This window comes from Aythya fuligula, chromosome 2 (genome assembly GCF_009819795.1).
Source record: "Aythya fuligula isolate bAytFul2 chromosome 2, bAytFul2.pri, whole genome shotgun sequence".
Classification (NCBI taxonomy): domain Eukaryota; kingdom Metazoa; phylum Chordata; class Aves; order Anseriformes; family Anatidae; genus Aythya; species Aythya fuligula.
The window spans coordinates 126,908,808-126,924,177 of record NC_045560.1 but is presented as its reverse complement, the minus strand read 5'-3'; the positions used below and the strand labels follow the sequence as shown (position 1 = coordinate 126,924,177).

Genomic DNA, 15,370 nt, shown 5'->3' with positions numbered 1-15,370 from the left:
CTGCATGAGACTTTTTCCAAACCGGTGAACAAAACTGCAGGATTGGAAGACTAATTAGGGAAATTGAACTAATAGCATTAATAATAACTGTAGCACTAATAATAACATTAATAGCACTAATAATAACATTCCATATGAAATGTGGATTTTCAGAAAGAGCTTATTTTTCAGGATGCTATCCTTCATTCTCCTGAAATCTTTGTGAATTGACGACCCCATGTATGACAAGTACAAATTATAGAAATGTACCTCAGCACCTCCAAATTGTTGACCAGTTCTGGGTTTATTAATGCAGACCAAAGGAGTATAAAGGAGTATACAAACAGGTTCAGAATAAACATAAGAAGGTTGATTCCACAATAAAAGCAGACTGATGTTCACCATAACATATATATAACATATATGTTTATTTGTAGGCATAGCAGAGCTGATGTCCACTGCAGGAATATAACATCCCTGCAGTTCAGAGGACCAAACTGCAAATATCTCAAGTGTCTTACTTTTCATGGAGTGAGAGGAGTGCCTCCAATGAGGCATTTACGTCAGATGTCTGAAATACCTAATGTAAACAGCCTCTAAATCATCTAATCTCACTTCCTGTAAACAAAAGGCCATGTCATTTTTCTCAGAAAAATAGAGTAAAGAGGACTTTTAGTACACTGCCTAGTATTATTTGCGAGAGTTGGAAATCTTTTTCTGTGTCAAATATACCCAAAACATTTCAAGGGTTGACTATGCCTAAATTCAGCTTCTAATAGTTGAACCAGTTATGTCTTCATCTGAAACACTAGTCTTCTCCATTTTGTGTTCTTCTTTTTCCACTGTTGGATGTATATAGCATGATAAGGGGCTTCTTCGTATTTCTTCAATAATGAGTAGATAGGAGACTCAGGAAGCTTAAGTCAAAAAGCTCTTCTTCTCAGACCCTTGATTATTCTGTGGTCCTGACATTTCTTTTTCCTTCTTGAGACATTGGGCATCATTCCATTAGCGGCTTTATGGATTCTAGATTATGTTGCACAGAATGAACAAATTCCTGTTTACACTGAATTTTTGTCTCCTGTGCGTTGAAAGACCACATTAACCCTTCTTTTCCTGCGGTGTGGGGCCATCCAGGGTGATCTCATACTCCTGTGCCTCTTTCAATGTCAGTCTCCCATACTGGCCAGGTTTTTTGTTCCCCAGTGTTCTGTTTCAATATGGCCAAATGCAATGTTTTCTGGAGTTGTTATATTGAATTTTAGGCTACAACCCAATACAGTGTCCTCCTGGGTATTTTTTGAATCCAGAAGTCCTATAATCTGCCAGTTCTAACACAGTATATTTTAGATTGTATTGAGACATTATAAAAGTAAAATATTAAACAACTCTGGAGCAAAACCCAATTCCTAAGGCAAAATGTGTATATCAATACTTTCCTTTAATGTCTTCTGGATTAAGTTTTGAAATGTGTCAGTAAGTTAGATTTTAATCCATTTTGACATGCCTTATTTTAATAGGATGTAATTTATGCTGTTGTTTAATTGTGTTGCCAAAGGGTAAAAAATCAGAAACCTTGAAAAAAAATCAAGTATCTTAAGTCAAGGCAATCTTGATAAAGTATTGGACCTGAAATCATTAAATGTGTACAAGTGTTTAGTAAAGTCTACACTTTGTGAAGGTATGGCGTCTGGCATTATTTGCTATTAGCCTATAAATCTTTATGGATGTAAACCCAATTTATTTATGCTGTTATTTATGTCCAGGACTGACTTCTGGCTAACCAGCCACTACCCCCAAGATTATTTTCTCAAGTACTGAAACCAGTTTGTCTGTCTGCCAATTCTATGGAATTTCCTCCGTTTTTCATGCACTTTTAAGTAAAGGGTAGTGTTTTTTCAGTTCTTCTAACATGTATTAGGACTGAAAAAATATGAAATGAATTTAGTCTGGAAAGGAGAAATGTTAGAAACAAAATCCAGTAGGTAGTATATATGGACCACAGTACGGGCACTGTGCATGTAATAATTCTGTTTATGCTTTACTACTTAGGAGTTTGCTAGTAGTGCCTAGGTAGTCCAATTCCTGAGTGAAGTCAGTTCATGGAGAAGGAACCAGCTGGTTGAAACTAAAATCTAGCAAAGCACAAAGCCCTTGATTGAATAAAGCACTTTGAATAATTTTAAATTCTGTCTCTCTTGATTGAAGGCATGTACTTCATTTGGTCAATTCAATCTGCACTTCAGAAGAACTATAAGTTTCTCACTGACATAAAGCTCTCATGTTGCAGTAGCTGTAAATAATTCTTTTTCTCTCTGTTTCTCTCTGAAACTTCTATTTCTTGTTGGTATTCAGTGACATAGCCTCAACTCTGAGGTATATTACAGAAATGAGTTGCTGAGAGTAATGAATATAAAGCCTACAGTTCCTAGGTAGCTCTACATAGTTGTGCACATACATATTTTTAATGCTACCATAAGAAAATAGTTTTTCACACAGTATTATCACTGAAAGAAGATGAGCAAGACGACTAGTGCACTTGATAAATGCAAGTTCCCCACTTGCTGTATTAAAAATGCATAGATGCTAGATACATTTCTGGCATTCAATGCCAATATATAATATAAAAATTTGGAAATAGTGACAAAGAGAAAATTAATCTACCAAAGAATCATTCTATAAAGATTTTATCTTCCTCACCAGCTCCTCTTTTCTGGAAATACTATTGCTATCTATAGGAATTTTCACAGTTGAACCTTCAATAAATAGAGGAAAAATTATCAATGTTGGAAAGATTCATAACTGGAAAGAAAAAGAAGCAAACAATATTCTTGGCTTTCTAGAAAAATCACTGAATTTTAGAATTCAAGAAGATGGGATTATTGTTATAGAATTTCACTTTCAAAAGGGATGATATGGGTAGTAACCTACAATAAGTGATGTTACTCAGACAAACCTGATAGTTGCCCTAAATTAAATTTCTCTGACAACTTTATGCATGTTTAGTCCTTACTGAAATTTTTGAAAATATGGAAATCTGTTAGTAACTACCATTATTAAGATTATTATTTTAGAATAATTTGATAGTTAAGAACATAATTGTGTTTCATATATTTGACAAACAAAACTGAGAAAAAATATTTCTATCATTTTAAGAAATAGTAAGCAAGCTACTGGACAGCTTTACATTGGAATCCTTATGTTTAATACAAGCTGGAAAACGAAACAAAGTAAACGTACATTGCTTACATTTTTGGTTGACACTGAATCAACATGCATTTCAAGTATGTTGAAGGATATCATGGAAATACAAAATAATCTGGAGGGTAATGGACAGTTCTAAATGGGGTTTAAATTTAGATAAACATTACATAATGCATGCAAGACAAATATGTAAGCATTGTTGCTGCAGAGTGCTAGATAATGTTGGTTAAGCTCTTGAGCTCTCGATATTCCTCCAAGTCACTTTTCAAGCATAAGTAGATGGAAATCTGATTGCAGCATTGCTGGAAGGGGACACTGTAAGATCCCCTGACTCTGCGCTTACAATCTCTTGAGTGTAGCTGGGATCCATGTACAGGTTTACCTACCTATCCAAACAGAGAAGAAAAGAGGTATCAGTAGCAATACCAGTGGTCTAGAAAGCTTGGGCTTCTTTGAAAATCAGACCCTGATATGAGTCCAAATGAAATTTCTCATAGCAGTTATTCAGGTCCTGCAGTACTCATTCACTCATGACATAGACTGGTAGATTTAGGGGCTCTGCAGCTGTGGGTTCATTTTCTAATGTAAGTACAGCTTGATTCCTCCCACAGGTATGACTTGAATTTATTGCTGTCATGATTGCATTGAAGACCACTGTGGACTCATCAGTTAGGCAGCAGACTGTTCCTCTAAATGTAATTTATTTTTAACACATTAATTTTATATTGGTTTGAAAGTTTTCAAGCCCTTTTGAGACATCATACAGAATATTAATGGTAGGATAATGCTTTCAGGTAGATACACATATAAATACACATGGCAATTCCAAATTTAGTAATGCGTATTATGTGATACAGTTGATAAGAATTCATTTTCACAAACTACTCTCTGTTGAATTAAAAGAAAATAAATCATTAAAGTTCCTTTGATGTTGGTTAGAACTTGAATGCAGCATTGCAAAGCAGGTCGATATTTTCCTATACTGTTTTGTAGTTTGTGGGTTGGTGCGTACTTTCCTGCATAGTTTCTATTTTGCTGCTGAAACTACAGATTAACCCTTCCTGAAGAATGTGTAGAACAGCATGCAAAACCTGCAGAAGTCTTTTTTTTGGCTCTGGGGAGACGAAAGATTTTTGAGTTTTCTCTTTCAGAAGTTCCCATAAAAATTTCTTGTTGCAGCAACATATGTGGAGTTCTCTGGGGAAGAAAAAAAAATCTCAAGTAGATAGTGGATGATTTTGACTTTATATATCAAGTCACAGGCTTAAATGCCCCTGAGTACTTACTGATAATAAACAAAACTTCAAGACTTTACAGTGACAAAATTACTCCAGGGCACAAGTTCAAGAAATATACTTTCCTACACTGTGTAGAGTGTAAGTGGAGCAAATGAGTTGCATTTCAGTAGGGCTGTCTGGCTTTGGTGTCTCTCCCTTACAAAAGTTGTCATTCAAAACTAACATCCGTATCCACAGTCTCTGCTAATAACCCCACTAGTGGGGGAATGCAGAGCAGAATACATGTAAAGCAAGTACAACAAAGCATGGTGCCAAGCAGGAGTTACTCTAAGCAGGCAGTTTGGAAAACACACAGGCAAATCAAGTGTGAAAGTCAGAATGAAAAAAAAATAAAAAATAAATAAATAGCAACAGAAAAATATTAGAATTTGCAATAAGTAAGAATGCAGCAAGTGAAAAAATGTCTGAATATACAATTGCAAATTGAGACCAAAAAGTACACATTGCTAGTTAGCCAGTAAAGCATCCAAATGCCAAGGTGCTAAATAGCAAATAATGCAAATAATGATGAGTGTGTGATCACAGATGGAGTGTGCAGCCCTGTGTTATACAGAGCTAGATGCTGCCCGCTTCTCCTCTTCTTTCGGTATTTGCCAAGTGTCATTTGTGGATGATGCTCGCTGAAGAGGCCAGCAGGGAGATGTCTTGGTACAGACGTGTGCTCACGTTTCTGGCTGGCTGCAGCTACAAAGGTGGCAGAACAGCAGGAAGTGAAAGGCAAAAAAGAAATCAGAGGTGAAAGATAAGGCAGCCAAGCAAAGCAGCACTCATTTGCCTTCTGTTCCACCAGCTTCTTCCTGCTGTGACTTGCTTCTGCCCAGCTTCACGTGGCTAAGCTTCACTAGCTCATTCCTTGAGTAACCATGCCATTCCTTCACTGCTTCAGTACGTGTTAGACAGGATACTTCTTGGGTGTAATACTACAAAAATTCACAAGCATCAATTAACAATTGGCAGTATGTTTTCCTGATGCTGGTCATTTAGTATACATGTACTAGCTTTCAAAGTGTCTACTGCAGCTGTGACAATAGCATTAGACTGTTTTTATGTGGGAATAGTCTGGTTGTTCTATCATCACAAAAGGGTGATCAGAGTCTAGTTTATCCATGTGCAGACTACATTATTGTCTCATAAAATAATGTCCCAGTGCTATGATTGCTTCATTAGGTTTACGCTACATAGACATAATTATGCAGGAGCTAAGAATAGCTCATCTAATTGAAAATAATGATTATAGAGAAAGAACAGTTTTGATTACTGTTACTAAGCAAGCACATACCGTACAACCATTCATGAACTGCACAGAACACATATGGGATTATAACGTGTTTGTTTTGATTAACAGTTTCTTTCCTGATCCTGACTACAAGTCAAAGGTGTTATCACTTATTTCCTCATTATAATCTTCTTTTCGGAGACCTAGAGGGACCAATGAGAAAGCAATATAAGCTGATCCATTAAATTATGACAAGTTAAGCTTTGAAATAACTTTCAACATTTATCCACAGACACATTTTGGGGAGGATGTAACTTAAATCTTCTTCAGGCACCACAGATGAAACTATGTGTTTTTTTTATGTTTGTGTTTATACTAGTACCCTATGAGATTAAGCATCTTTTTAGAAATGCAAAGTCTGCAATACTGTTAATCTCTTGGTGCTCATTCAGTACAATACCTACATTTAATTCTTCCTGTGTCTAAAACACATAGAACTCTTCTTTATTCCTTGCAAATAAAGCTGATTTTTTACACAGAAATCACTGAAAGTTTGGGGGTTTCATTTATATGGCTGCTGTTGATGTTATCACCCAGCTTTTAGGATAAAAAATGCTGCTTTTGTTGTCCTGCTAATTTATTCTTACTTAAATGTAAGCTTTCTGCTAGAATGCTATGAGAAAATTCCTGAGATCATAAAATTGAATATAACTGTTTTTAGAAATGTTATGACTCTCTCTAGAGGCTCTGAAAAACTCTGCTGTTTTGCCATGTTTAGCTTCCCCTCAGTTCTAATGAAGCATTTTATAGCTCTAGGCTATGTGCTAGCACTGCAGAGATGCAGAGATCACTGCCATCAGGAATTTTTATACATATGACCATTTAAAAAATGAAGTGGTGAGGGAAGATGGGACAAACAGCAATGCAATTGTGCAGTAACACAGCTATCCATTTGCAGAGTCAGTAGTGACAGGCACTTGCACAAGCTCTTCTTGAGTCTTTTTTAAAAATAACAGAAGAAAAAAGGGGGAAGCAGAGTGAAGATTACTTTATGAAAGCATTCCAAACTCTTGTCTTGACTTCAGAAAAGTTGCCTTTTCAGATTGTTTTGGATTTGAAATTCAGTGAATTACAAGAATTTAGAAGTGTTAAGTCTCCATTTATATACATGGAGATTTATTTATTTATTATATATATTTATTGATTTATATTTATTTATATAAATTTAAATATAAAATGTCAATTGAAGCATCAAACATGTTTTCTATCTGATTCTTTTCCAACATGGTCTGACTGTGCAACACATTTCTCAAATTTTGGGGACAATATACCTCAATTTTGCCCTTCCCCCAGCATTGAATGTTAACTTTGAAGCATTGTAAAGGTTGTTTTAAAGGCATACCACAGTCCCTTTGAGTACCATGTGTCCTAGTCTCACAGATGCCTGTTTGGGAGTCAGTGTAGTGTCCCAGTCTGACCTTCTGTACACTTCTGTGTATTAGCATTTGACCAAATAATCATAATCTCAGTTTCAATTAGATACCTTGTTGTTTTGTTTTTTTTTTCTTCTATTGAGAAAGTTAAATATTAAGCTGAGTTGTGAATTCTGTACCTACAAGTAAATGTGATACAAGGATGAGCAGGACTGAAAAACTGAGTAACACGTTGATTGTGGAATACTTTGATTTGTAGTTATTCACAGCAAGTGGGACTAACTGCACTATGCAGTGCAGTGCACAATAACTAAGAGCAGCAGTACTTTACTCTCGCATTATTGATGTAACTCATAATAGACTCCTCTGCATATAAACTGTTTTCTACTCTGTACAGAACTGCACATGCTAGAGCTAAAGCTGATGCCGCGGATCAGGCCGCTCAGTCTGCTCGCCAGGAATGTGATATTGCAAGAGCAGTTGCCAGAGAACTTTCACCGAATTTCTACCAACCAGGTAATTATAGATTGGTTTTGTTTTGTGGCTAGTCTTTTTTCTTACAGTAGAAAGGTTCTGTGTTAAATTAAAAAGTTCATTCCATTTTGTTGTTCATACAGAAACAGTAGTTATGTGACTGTAATGAAGACTGCATGTTCCTTAGGGTGATTTTGTTTTCATTTTTTAATTATTTGTTGACTGTTGCTTTGTATAAAACAGTGCCAAAAAGTCAGTATCAAGCTTTGTCTGAAGTTAATAGCTTCTTCAGGATGATGTCAACATAAGACTTCAGAGAATATAAATCAACAGAAATTCAGGTTGTTTCTGTATTGTGTTTATTACAGGAACACACTTTTTACTGTCTGAGGGAAATTTTGACGGTCTTGCTAGCTAAGGGCTGAGTTCTGGAGAATGCTTTGCCATTGCACATACATAACTTGAGAGGGACTCTTTCCTCTTATGCCTGTGGTGCTCAGTGGAAGATTAGTCTCAGACTCAGGATATCATAGCATCAATTCTGTGTCACACTGCAACATATTTTCACCTGTCATACGGTTTGGAAAGTTGATGTAAAAGAAGCAATGTGTTTTTTACCTTGTTTTTCTGGTGTCTTTCCAATAAGTTAATATTTTTGTGTACGGCTCTTTAGTTTAAGGTTGAATAGGTAAAATGGATCTTCACTTATGCAAGTTAATGTATTTTCAGAATGTTGTCCTTTCTTTTACCTATCAAATGAGTTTTGATATCATTTATTACTTTTTGAGGACTTGACTGCATTTTTATTCAAAAATAAATTATTGTATATACTTACCATAATCTGCAGATACAAACCCCTTTGTGCTTAAAGGTACTACTACATAGTACAGACCCTATAATTGAAGAACTATCTTTTCAACATTTTCTAAAAATCCACATTTCCTTCATTTTCAATGTATATCACTACATATAACTGGTTCATAAGTCATTATTGTCAGTTAGCTTAAACAACACTTTTTTTTTTTCTTTAATTCTTAGTATTCTGTTGTAGAGAGCAACCCCATTGGCGTTGGGAGAGTTGGGGCTTTATTATTTTATTTGCTTAGTACATAAGTCAAAGGCTGGTCACCTCACACTGGTTAGAATCTCCATTCCCCTTATCAACCATTCTTTGTATCCATCCTAGTTTAAGTGTGTCTTTCTTTAATGTGGATGACCAGAACTATAGGCGGTGCTCAGCAGAAGTAATTGCAGCAATAAGACTTTACTGGCTTTAACATGGTATCAGTATATCACTGTTGGAAATTACCTCAATACTTCCTCTTCTGTGGATTCATCATATCAGTAGCCCACATTGACTCCTGTGATACCAAAGTCTTTTTCTTTTTTTTCATTTTTTCACTATTTCATTCTTTCATCAACTGATGAACTCCCATTTTATAGCAGCAGTTCATCTTATTGGTCATTAGTTAAGAAGTTCAGTCATGAAGAAAACTAGTAGCAAGGACCCTGTCAAAGAAAGCTTGACTGAGAATAGAAGTGAAGGAGTTAAAGCACTTGGAGTGAAAGTATTTCAAAGCTGCTGAATCCTTGAAATAAGGAAATAGCTAGAATACTCAAGAGAAAATGTAAACGTGTGATGGTGTGAAATGCGACACCAAGAAATCCACCAGATAAAGAATTTGTTAGGTGTCTTTTTTTACTTCCTGCCACTGGATAGGAAGTAACATTGATGACAAATTGGCTGAGATCTGGGGAGGGAAGGTGTAGGATTCTTATTTTCCTCTCACTTAAACTTTTCTTTCAGTTACCAAAGGAAAGGGTTTGTATCCTTTCCCTCATTCCAGCTCTATGTGTCTACAGTGAGTAACAAAACACCTCAACATCTTCTAACTCTATTCTTTGTATGGAAATGTCTATCAATTAGTTAGCTATTTGTCAAAAGATAAATATCTCTTTTGGAATCTAAATTTTACATTTCCTCATTATTTTCAGGATGGCTAAATGCAGGATATTTGTATACATTTGAAAAGATTGTTATTCCCTTTGCTTGGATAACTTCAAGATGCTGAGATTTTGACTAACTTTCATGTATAAGTTGCAGCAAAACACCACTTTTGTACGTCATTGTGATGCTTTCCAGTATTACTGTGTCAGAGAGCCTTCTCATCCCCAGTGCTCATGATGTCTTTTTCAGATACACTCTTCCAAAGCAGTGCCAGTTAACCCTGAGGCTCACATGTACAAGTGCTTACTTATTTACATATTTCTCACATGCCATACTACAAGTGATAGGGCAATATTAGCAATAACTTTTGTCATTTAAGATAATAAAATAGATAAATATATTTTTTAAATATTTACATTCCCTCACACAAACAGCAGCAAGAATCTGCTCTTCAAATACCATTTTCATATGTTTGAATGAAAACTAGGTAAGCATTGTTGCCTACTAATGGCAATTTCTCAGTTTTCTTCTGTTGCTTGAGCTCTTTATTTTTACAATTCCTTTTTAAGCTTCTGTTAGTGCTTCTAAAAACTAATGACACACATTGTATCTCAGTTTGTAAAACTATTGTTAAGAGAAAGCTTACCATTGTGCTAAATTGTCTTGAAAATTACTTATGGTGGGAAAGCGTAATTTTTCTCTTTGCTTCAACTGCTTAGAATGGTAAACAAACATGCTGTCAGCAAGAACTAAATGTACGTACCAAATCAACAAGAAAGGGAAAAGAAATGTGAAATACGTATACATCTCCGTAAACAAGTTAAGCATTTTTGTCCGTCTTAAGGAGTGATCTCTGCCTGCACTATCTGAGACCAAAGTCCATATAAATATTTGAAAATCTTTGATAAAGCTCTTAAATTTCAGGTTTTTAAAATGCAGCCTTCTGGGCCATATATCCTAGTATTATACACAATTTATAATTACAGTGAGTATTCATAACTCATTGTACCATGACAGTTCTCACTTCCCAATTACTTTCTCTTCATTTAAATTTTATGTTCATTAAGACATTCATCAGAAGCTGCCAAGATGTTCTAGCTTTGTAATGTAGTTTAAAAGGAGATTGAAATGAGAACAAAGCATTAGGAAGCAAAGCAACATTCAGCAGGTACAAATAATTATGTCAGTCTGAATCATGAATGTTGAGGTGACATAGGAATCTTCAGATTTAATTTGCACACTAATTAATTACCTTAATATTTGCATATAAGGAAAGCAAGTATGAATAAGTGTGATTGAAAAGGTTGGTGCTGTGGTCTAGGGGTTCATAAGGTTGCAGGGAGCTGTTTTCTCTAATCTTGTTCATGCTGGACTCAGACAAAATTCTGCTAGTGGTTGATAGCAATGAAGATAGAATATCTTTGTAGAGCCCTACCCTCAAGGTTGTAGGTTTTGCACATTTAGCAGATGTTGTGGACTTTATTGAGGCCAGACTTTACAGACCTTTTTATTGCTAAATACAACGAATTTTGAGAAATCCCAGCTCTGACCTGTTTGGTTCCTCTAGGGATCACTAAACTTGTAGATGTGTCAGAAAAGAGCATGTCAGAAGAGGAAACAAATGAAACCTGAGCTTTTTCTCAGTCAAGGGAGTTATCCAAGGACAGTTTGAGATTTTTGTATTTTCTCAGAGAAAACCAGTAAAAGTAGTTCTGTGTCTCTTGTTAAAGCCTAGAGAAGGGTAAATAACTAATTGAAGTGATGTATCAAAGACATAACAGAAAAGAAAGGCTTTTGGTACCCAGTGAAAAGGGAGAAGATTGTTCTAGTCCTGCATAAGTTTAATGGACGCTGTGACTTATCCATTCATGCTAAATTCTACAAACCATCTCTAGCATACACTCTTGTAAACACGCTGTCAGGAGGTAAGCTAAAGTATGAACTTGCACAGACTGGACAGCTAAGCTGTAATTGTCTGTGTACATATATATCCTGCAGCAAATGTATACTCTTCTTTCATTCAGTTTGAACGAATAACATTTGATTAAATGAAAGAGGGGTAAAACTACTTTGCTGCAGGGTAAGAGCAGTCTGGGCACTTTACCATGGACCAATTAAGCTCTGGAAATTCAAATCTGAATTGTTTTATGGCAGATTATTTATCAGGCCAACCACTTGCCTAAAGAACACACGTGGCTCGTGAGAATGTCTTCCAGCTTTTGACATCCTGAACAAGGCACAAAAGAAATAGAGAAGCAATTTAGCAGTTAATTCTCGCTAAAGAGATGGACAGAATTTTAGGTGAAATATATGAGCAGGGAACAAATATTTTCTAATAAAAAGAATAAGAATTTATAGTTTTTACCAGGATTTTTTCTTATTTTGTTTGGATACCGTTACAGCAACACTATCACTTAACATTCTGACATTACTGGTTTCAAAAATAAAAGTATTTTAAGCAATAGGCAACTTCTGATGGTTTCTAGTGCCTTAAAGAGAAACTGCGTTTTACATTTTCTTTTGACCAGTAGTTGACGTCTATAGCCTCGGAAGAAAACACATCCTTCCCATCTTCCTCCTCTCTGCCATCTCTACCTCCTCCAGTTCACAAAATGCAAACTCCATATGGACAGGAAAGAGAGATTTCTTCCTGATGCTAATTAACAGGAATGTACTGGCTAAATGCATGTGGACCAGGCCAGATATTTTTATTTTAAAAGCCAATTACAATGAGCATTTCCCCCTGATTATAGTTACCAGCCATGCCATCAGTTTGTGCCTTAAAGCATAAGGAAGCTCACTAGTTATTCTTAGTCATGCAAGAGCCTGTTCATTTTCTGAAATGATTTGACATACGGCTTCATCATCCTCATGCAACTGTTGTTGGATTCTTCCTGTGGCATCTTTCCTGTACAATTTATTATTTCCATCCTCTTTCTACATAAGTCTGGAGAACCTTATACTGAGGCACTCGTGTTTTGTCTGATAATCAAAGAAACAAGGTGGGCTAAAAGAAAAGGTGAGCTTCAAGCTTTATTCTTGTTCTCTCCTTTATTTTTATAACTATTGTCTGACCACTTGACTTCCAAATTTATCACCTGTCTTGCCAAACCCTAGATACAGACGCCCTCACCCTTCCACATCTGTTGTCCTGCCCACTGACAACCACTCAACTCACTGGGAGCCTGCATCCATCCTGCCCCACTGTCACGCACATGCTAGCTCAGCTCGCTCCTGAATGCATCTAGGTTAAGAGAGAAGGGAGTTGGGAGAAGGAGAAGAAGGAGAAAGGAGAAAGGAGAAAGGAGAAGGAGAAGGAGAAGGAGAAGGAGAAGGAGAAGGAGAAGGAGAAGGAGAAGGAGAAGGAGAAGGAGAAGGAGAAGGAGAAGGAGAAGGAGAAGGAGAAGGAGAAGGAGAAGGAGAGACTGCAAAGGAATGGCCTTCATTCTTCCAGAATGCTTTCTCAGTCACTCCAACATACTTTTGAGTGACATAATCAAGTGACTTGCTTAGGGAAAAAAAGCACGTAATTAAATTTAAAAACTAATAACAGAGAGCCAGCTTCCTGTAGAGAAATAAAGCTGTTGAAATTACTGTAATTTTCACAGGCTTCCATTAAGTACTGAGCTAGTTAATTTACATCTAGATACAACTATGAAGGCTACAGAATCTGACTGTGAAGCTAACCGGTTAGTCAGGCAACTAGCCTGGGCTAACTTGGGTTTTGTCACTGCAAAGTTGCTATAATGAAGTACCTTCTTAAAGCCTTCTATAAAGCCTCTGAGCTGCCACCATGGGAGGTATGAGAGAAGGACGTCAGTGCTACCTTAGCATTTTAATTGACTCCTGTTTCCCACTCAGTATTATTCATTTGCCCTCCGAAAGATCCATTCCTTCCAGGACACAGAACCTGACCACTGTTGTCCTGCTCCAGTAGATTTCTATATTGGTCCGTCCCAGTGTCCATTAGCCAAGGACAAGATGAATTAGGGTCTATCACATGGGTGCATTATCACAGCCTGTCAACATTTCCATTATAAATGCTATTTATAACTGTCATAAATATTTGTTCCAAGTTGAAATTCGACTAACAAGGTCTGTACTGTGGGAACTTTACTTATAGTGCTACTTTTCACTAGAGTATGGAAATTTATTTTTAAAGGATTTGATTATACTAGTGCAGATTTAAATTACGTTGAAAAGGGGTTTTGTTTTTAAACATGTGATATCAGTTATACTGGGCTGATGAAAACATCAAGTTCTACTTGACCACAAGCAATTAATACTTGCTGCTGGTCTGTGGGCTTCTTTGCTGTTGTTTCTATAGGAAGTGGGGTGCCAGAGATGTATTTCAGAGGAAAGGGTAGAAAAAGAATGATCTTTGCAGCTTCATTCCACATTTGCGAGGGACAGAGAAATAGATGGATAATATACAGAGCATTTCATTCAAAGAAAGTCTGCAAGACTTAAGGTTACCCTAAAAGCAGAGAGAGTTTAGAGAGAGAAAAATACGGTGTTTAAGTTATAGACCTGCATAATACAGAGAAATGCCTTTTTCAGAATGGTGTGAAAGATCATGGTGAGAATTTGGAGAGGATGAAGATTTCTGCATTTTATTCATGTAACAGTTATTCTCTCAGATCTTAATCTGAACAGGAGTCAAATCTGGAACTGAAACATAGCCAGCATGGAAATGGTAGTTGATTTTTTTTTTTTTGGATGGTGAGATTAGACAGGATGAAGAGTGTAAGAAGAGAAGGAAGTGGGACCAAGAACAGAGTAATCTGTGATTCTCTTCCTTGAAAGTATGTTTAAAGAGGGTAAGAAAAAATGAGGGGAAAATAAGAGGATGAATCATAGAACTTAACAGAGGAAAAATGTTCCAGAAGTGTATGTGGCCAACTGCGTCAAAGGAGGTTGAGAATAAAGTACCGGTACTGAGATACGATGAAGCAATCAGCAGAGGCTCTTCAGAAAGTATCATTTGAGGTTAAAAAGGTATTTGTTGGTTGCTAAACTGTGAAGTATGGGTTAAATTTGGAGAAGAGGAGCAGTAAGGGGTTATTGCAAACAGAGTTTAGAGGTGAAAACCTAGAGTTTAGAGATGAAGAGGGAGAACTGACACTGTAAGAATGGTAAGTGACATGGTGATTAGGGGGGTTTCTTAAAGTACGAAAGATCAATAGTATCTTGGGAAAGAAGCCACAATAGGATGGAGAGCTAAGCACATGCCCTAATCTTACCAGAATTAAACTGATTGGTGAATTTGTGCAGTTATGGCATTTTCAGTTCTGTAGTCAGTTCTGTTACCCCACTTCATAAGTTTCGTAATTGAGTCCATTGCTAAATGTAAAAAATCAATTTTGCCAGAAGTTCAATGCAGCTTAATGAGTACTACCATGTTTTCATGAAATACTGTTTCTTAATATTGAAAAATATTAAATTAACCCTTTTCCCTCCAACAAAATTCATAAAACCTCATATTGTAAAAGCAGTGAATTTAGGATCTCTTTATCTGACTTTTGCTTTTGCATCTTTCAAGTTCATAATTCAGTGTGTTTTTTTTCTACAAATGCAAGGGGATAACAGAAACTTTTTAAAAACTGAAGTCTTCCATTACCATATGATGACATGATGAATCACAGTGACAAGCAGTTCTCCCTTTGAAATATCTTGAGTTTAAATAAAGGCAGTATATTCCTGACTAGATTCCTGACTAGAATCAGCAGAGTCTGAAACCCTGTCTAGTTACTTTCCACATATAAATCATTCAAATGTAATTTCAGTTGTTTGAAGACATTTCATGTCTTCCCAGTAC

At 36.2% G+C, this 15,370-nt stretch overlaps 1 protein-coding gene across 3 annotated transcripts in view; it reads left to right on the top strand.

Moving 5' to 3' along the window:
* The window catches only part of JPH1 (junctophilin 1), an 85,520-nt gene that overhangs the window by 46,372 nt on the left and 23,778 nt on the right, over positions 1 to 15,370 (top strand). For all 3 annotated transcript variants that reach the window (XM_032183457.1, XM_032183459.1, XM_032183458.1), the window contains exon 3: positions 7,528 to 7,646. In XM_032183457.1, the coding sequence (XP_032039348.1) occupies positions 7,528 to 7,646 (119 nt within the window). The remainder of the gene's footprint in view (positions 1 to 7,527; positions 7,647 to 15,370) is intronic.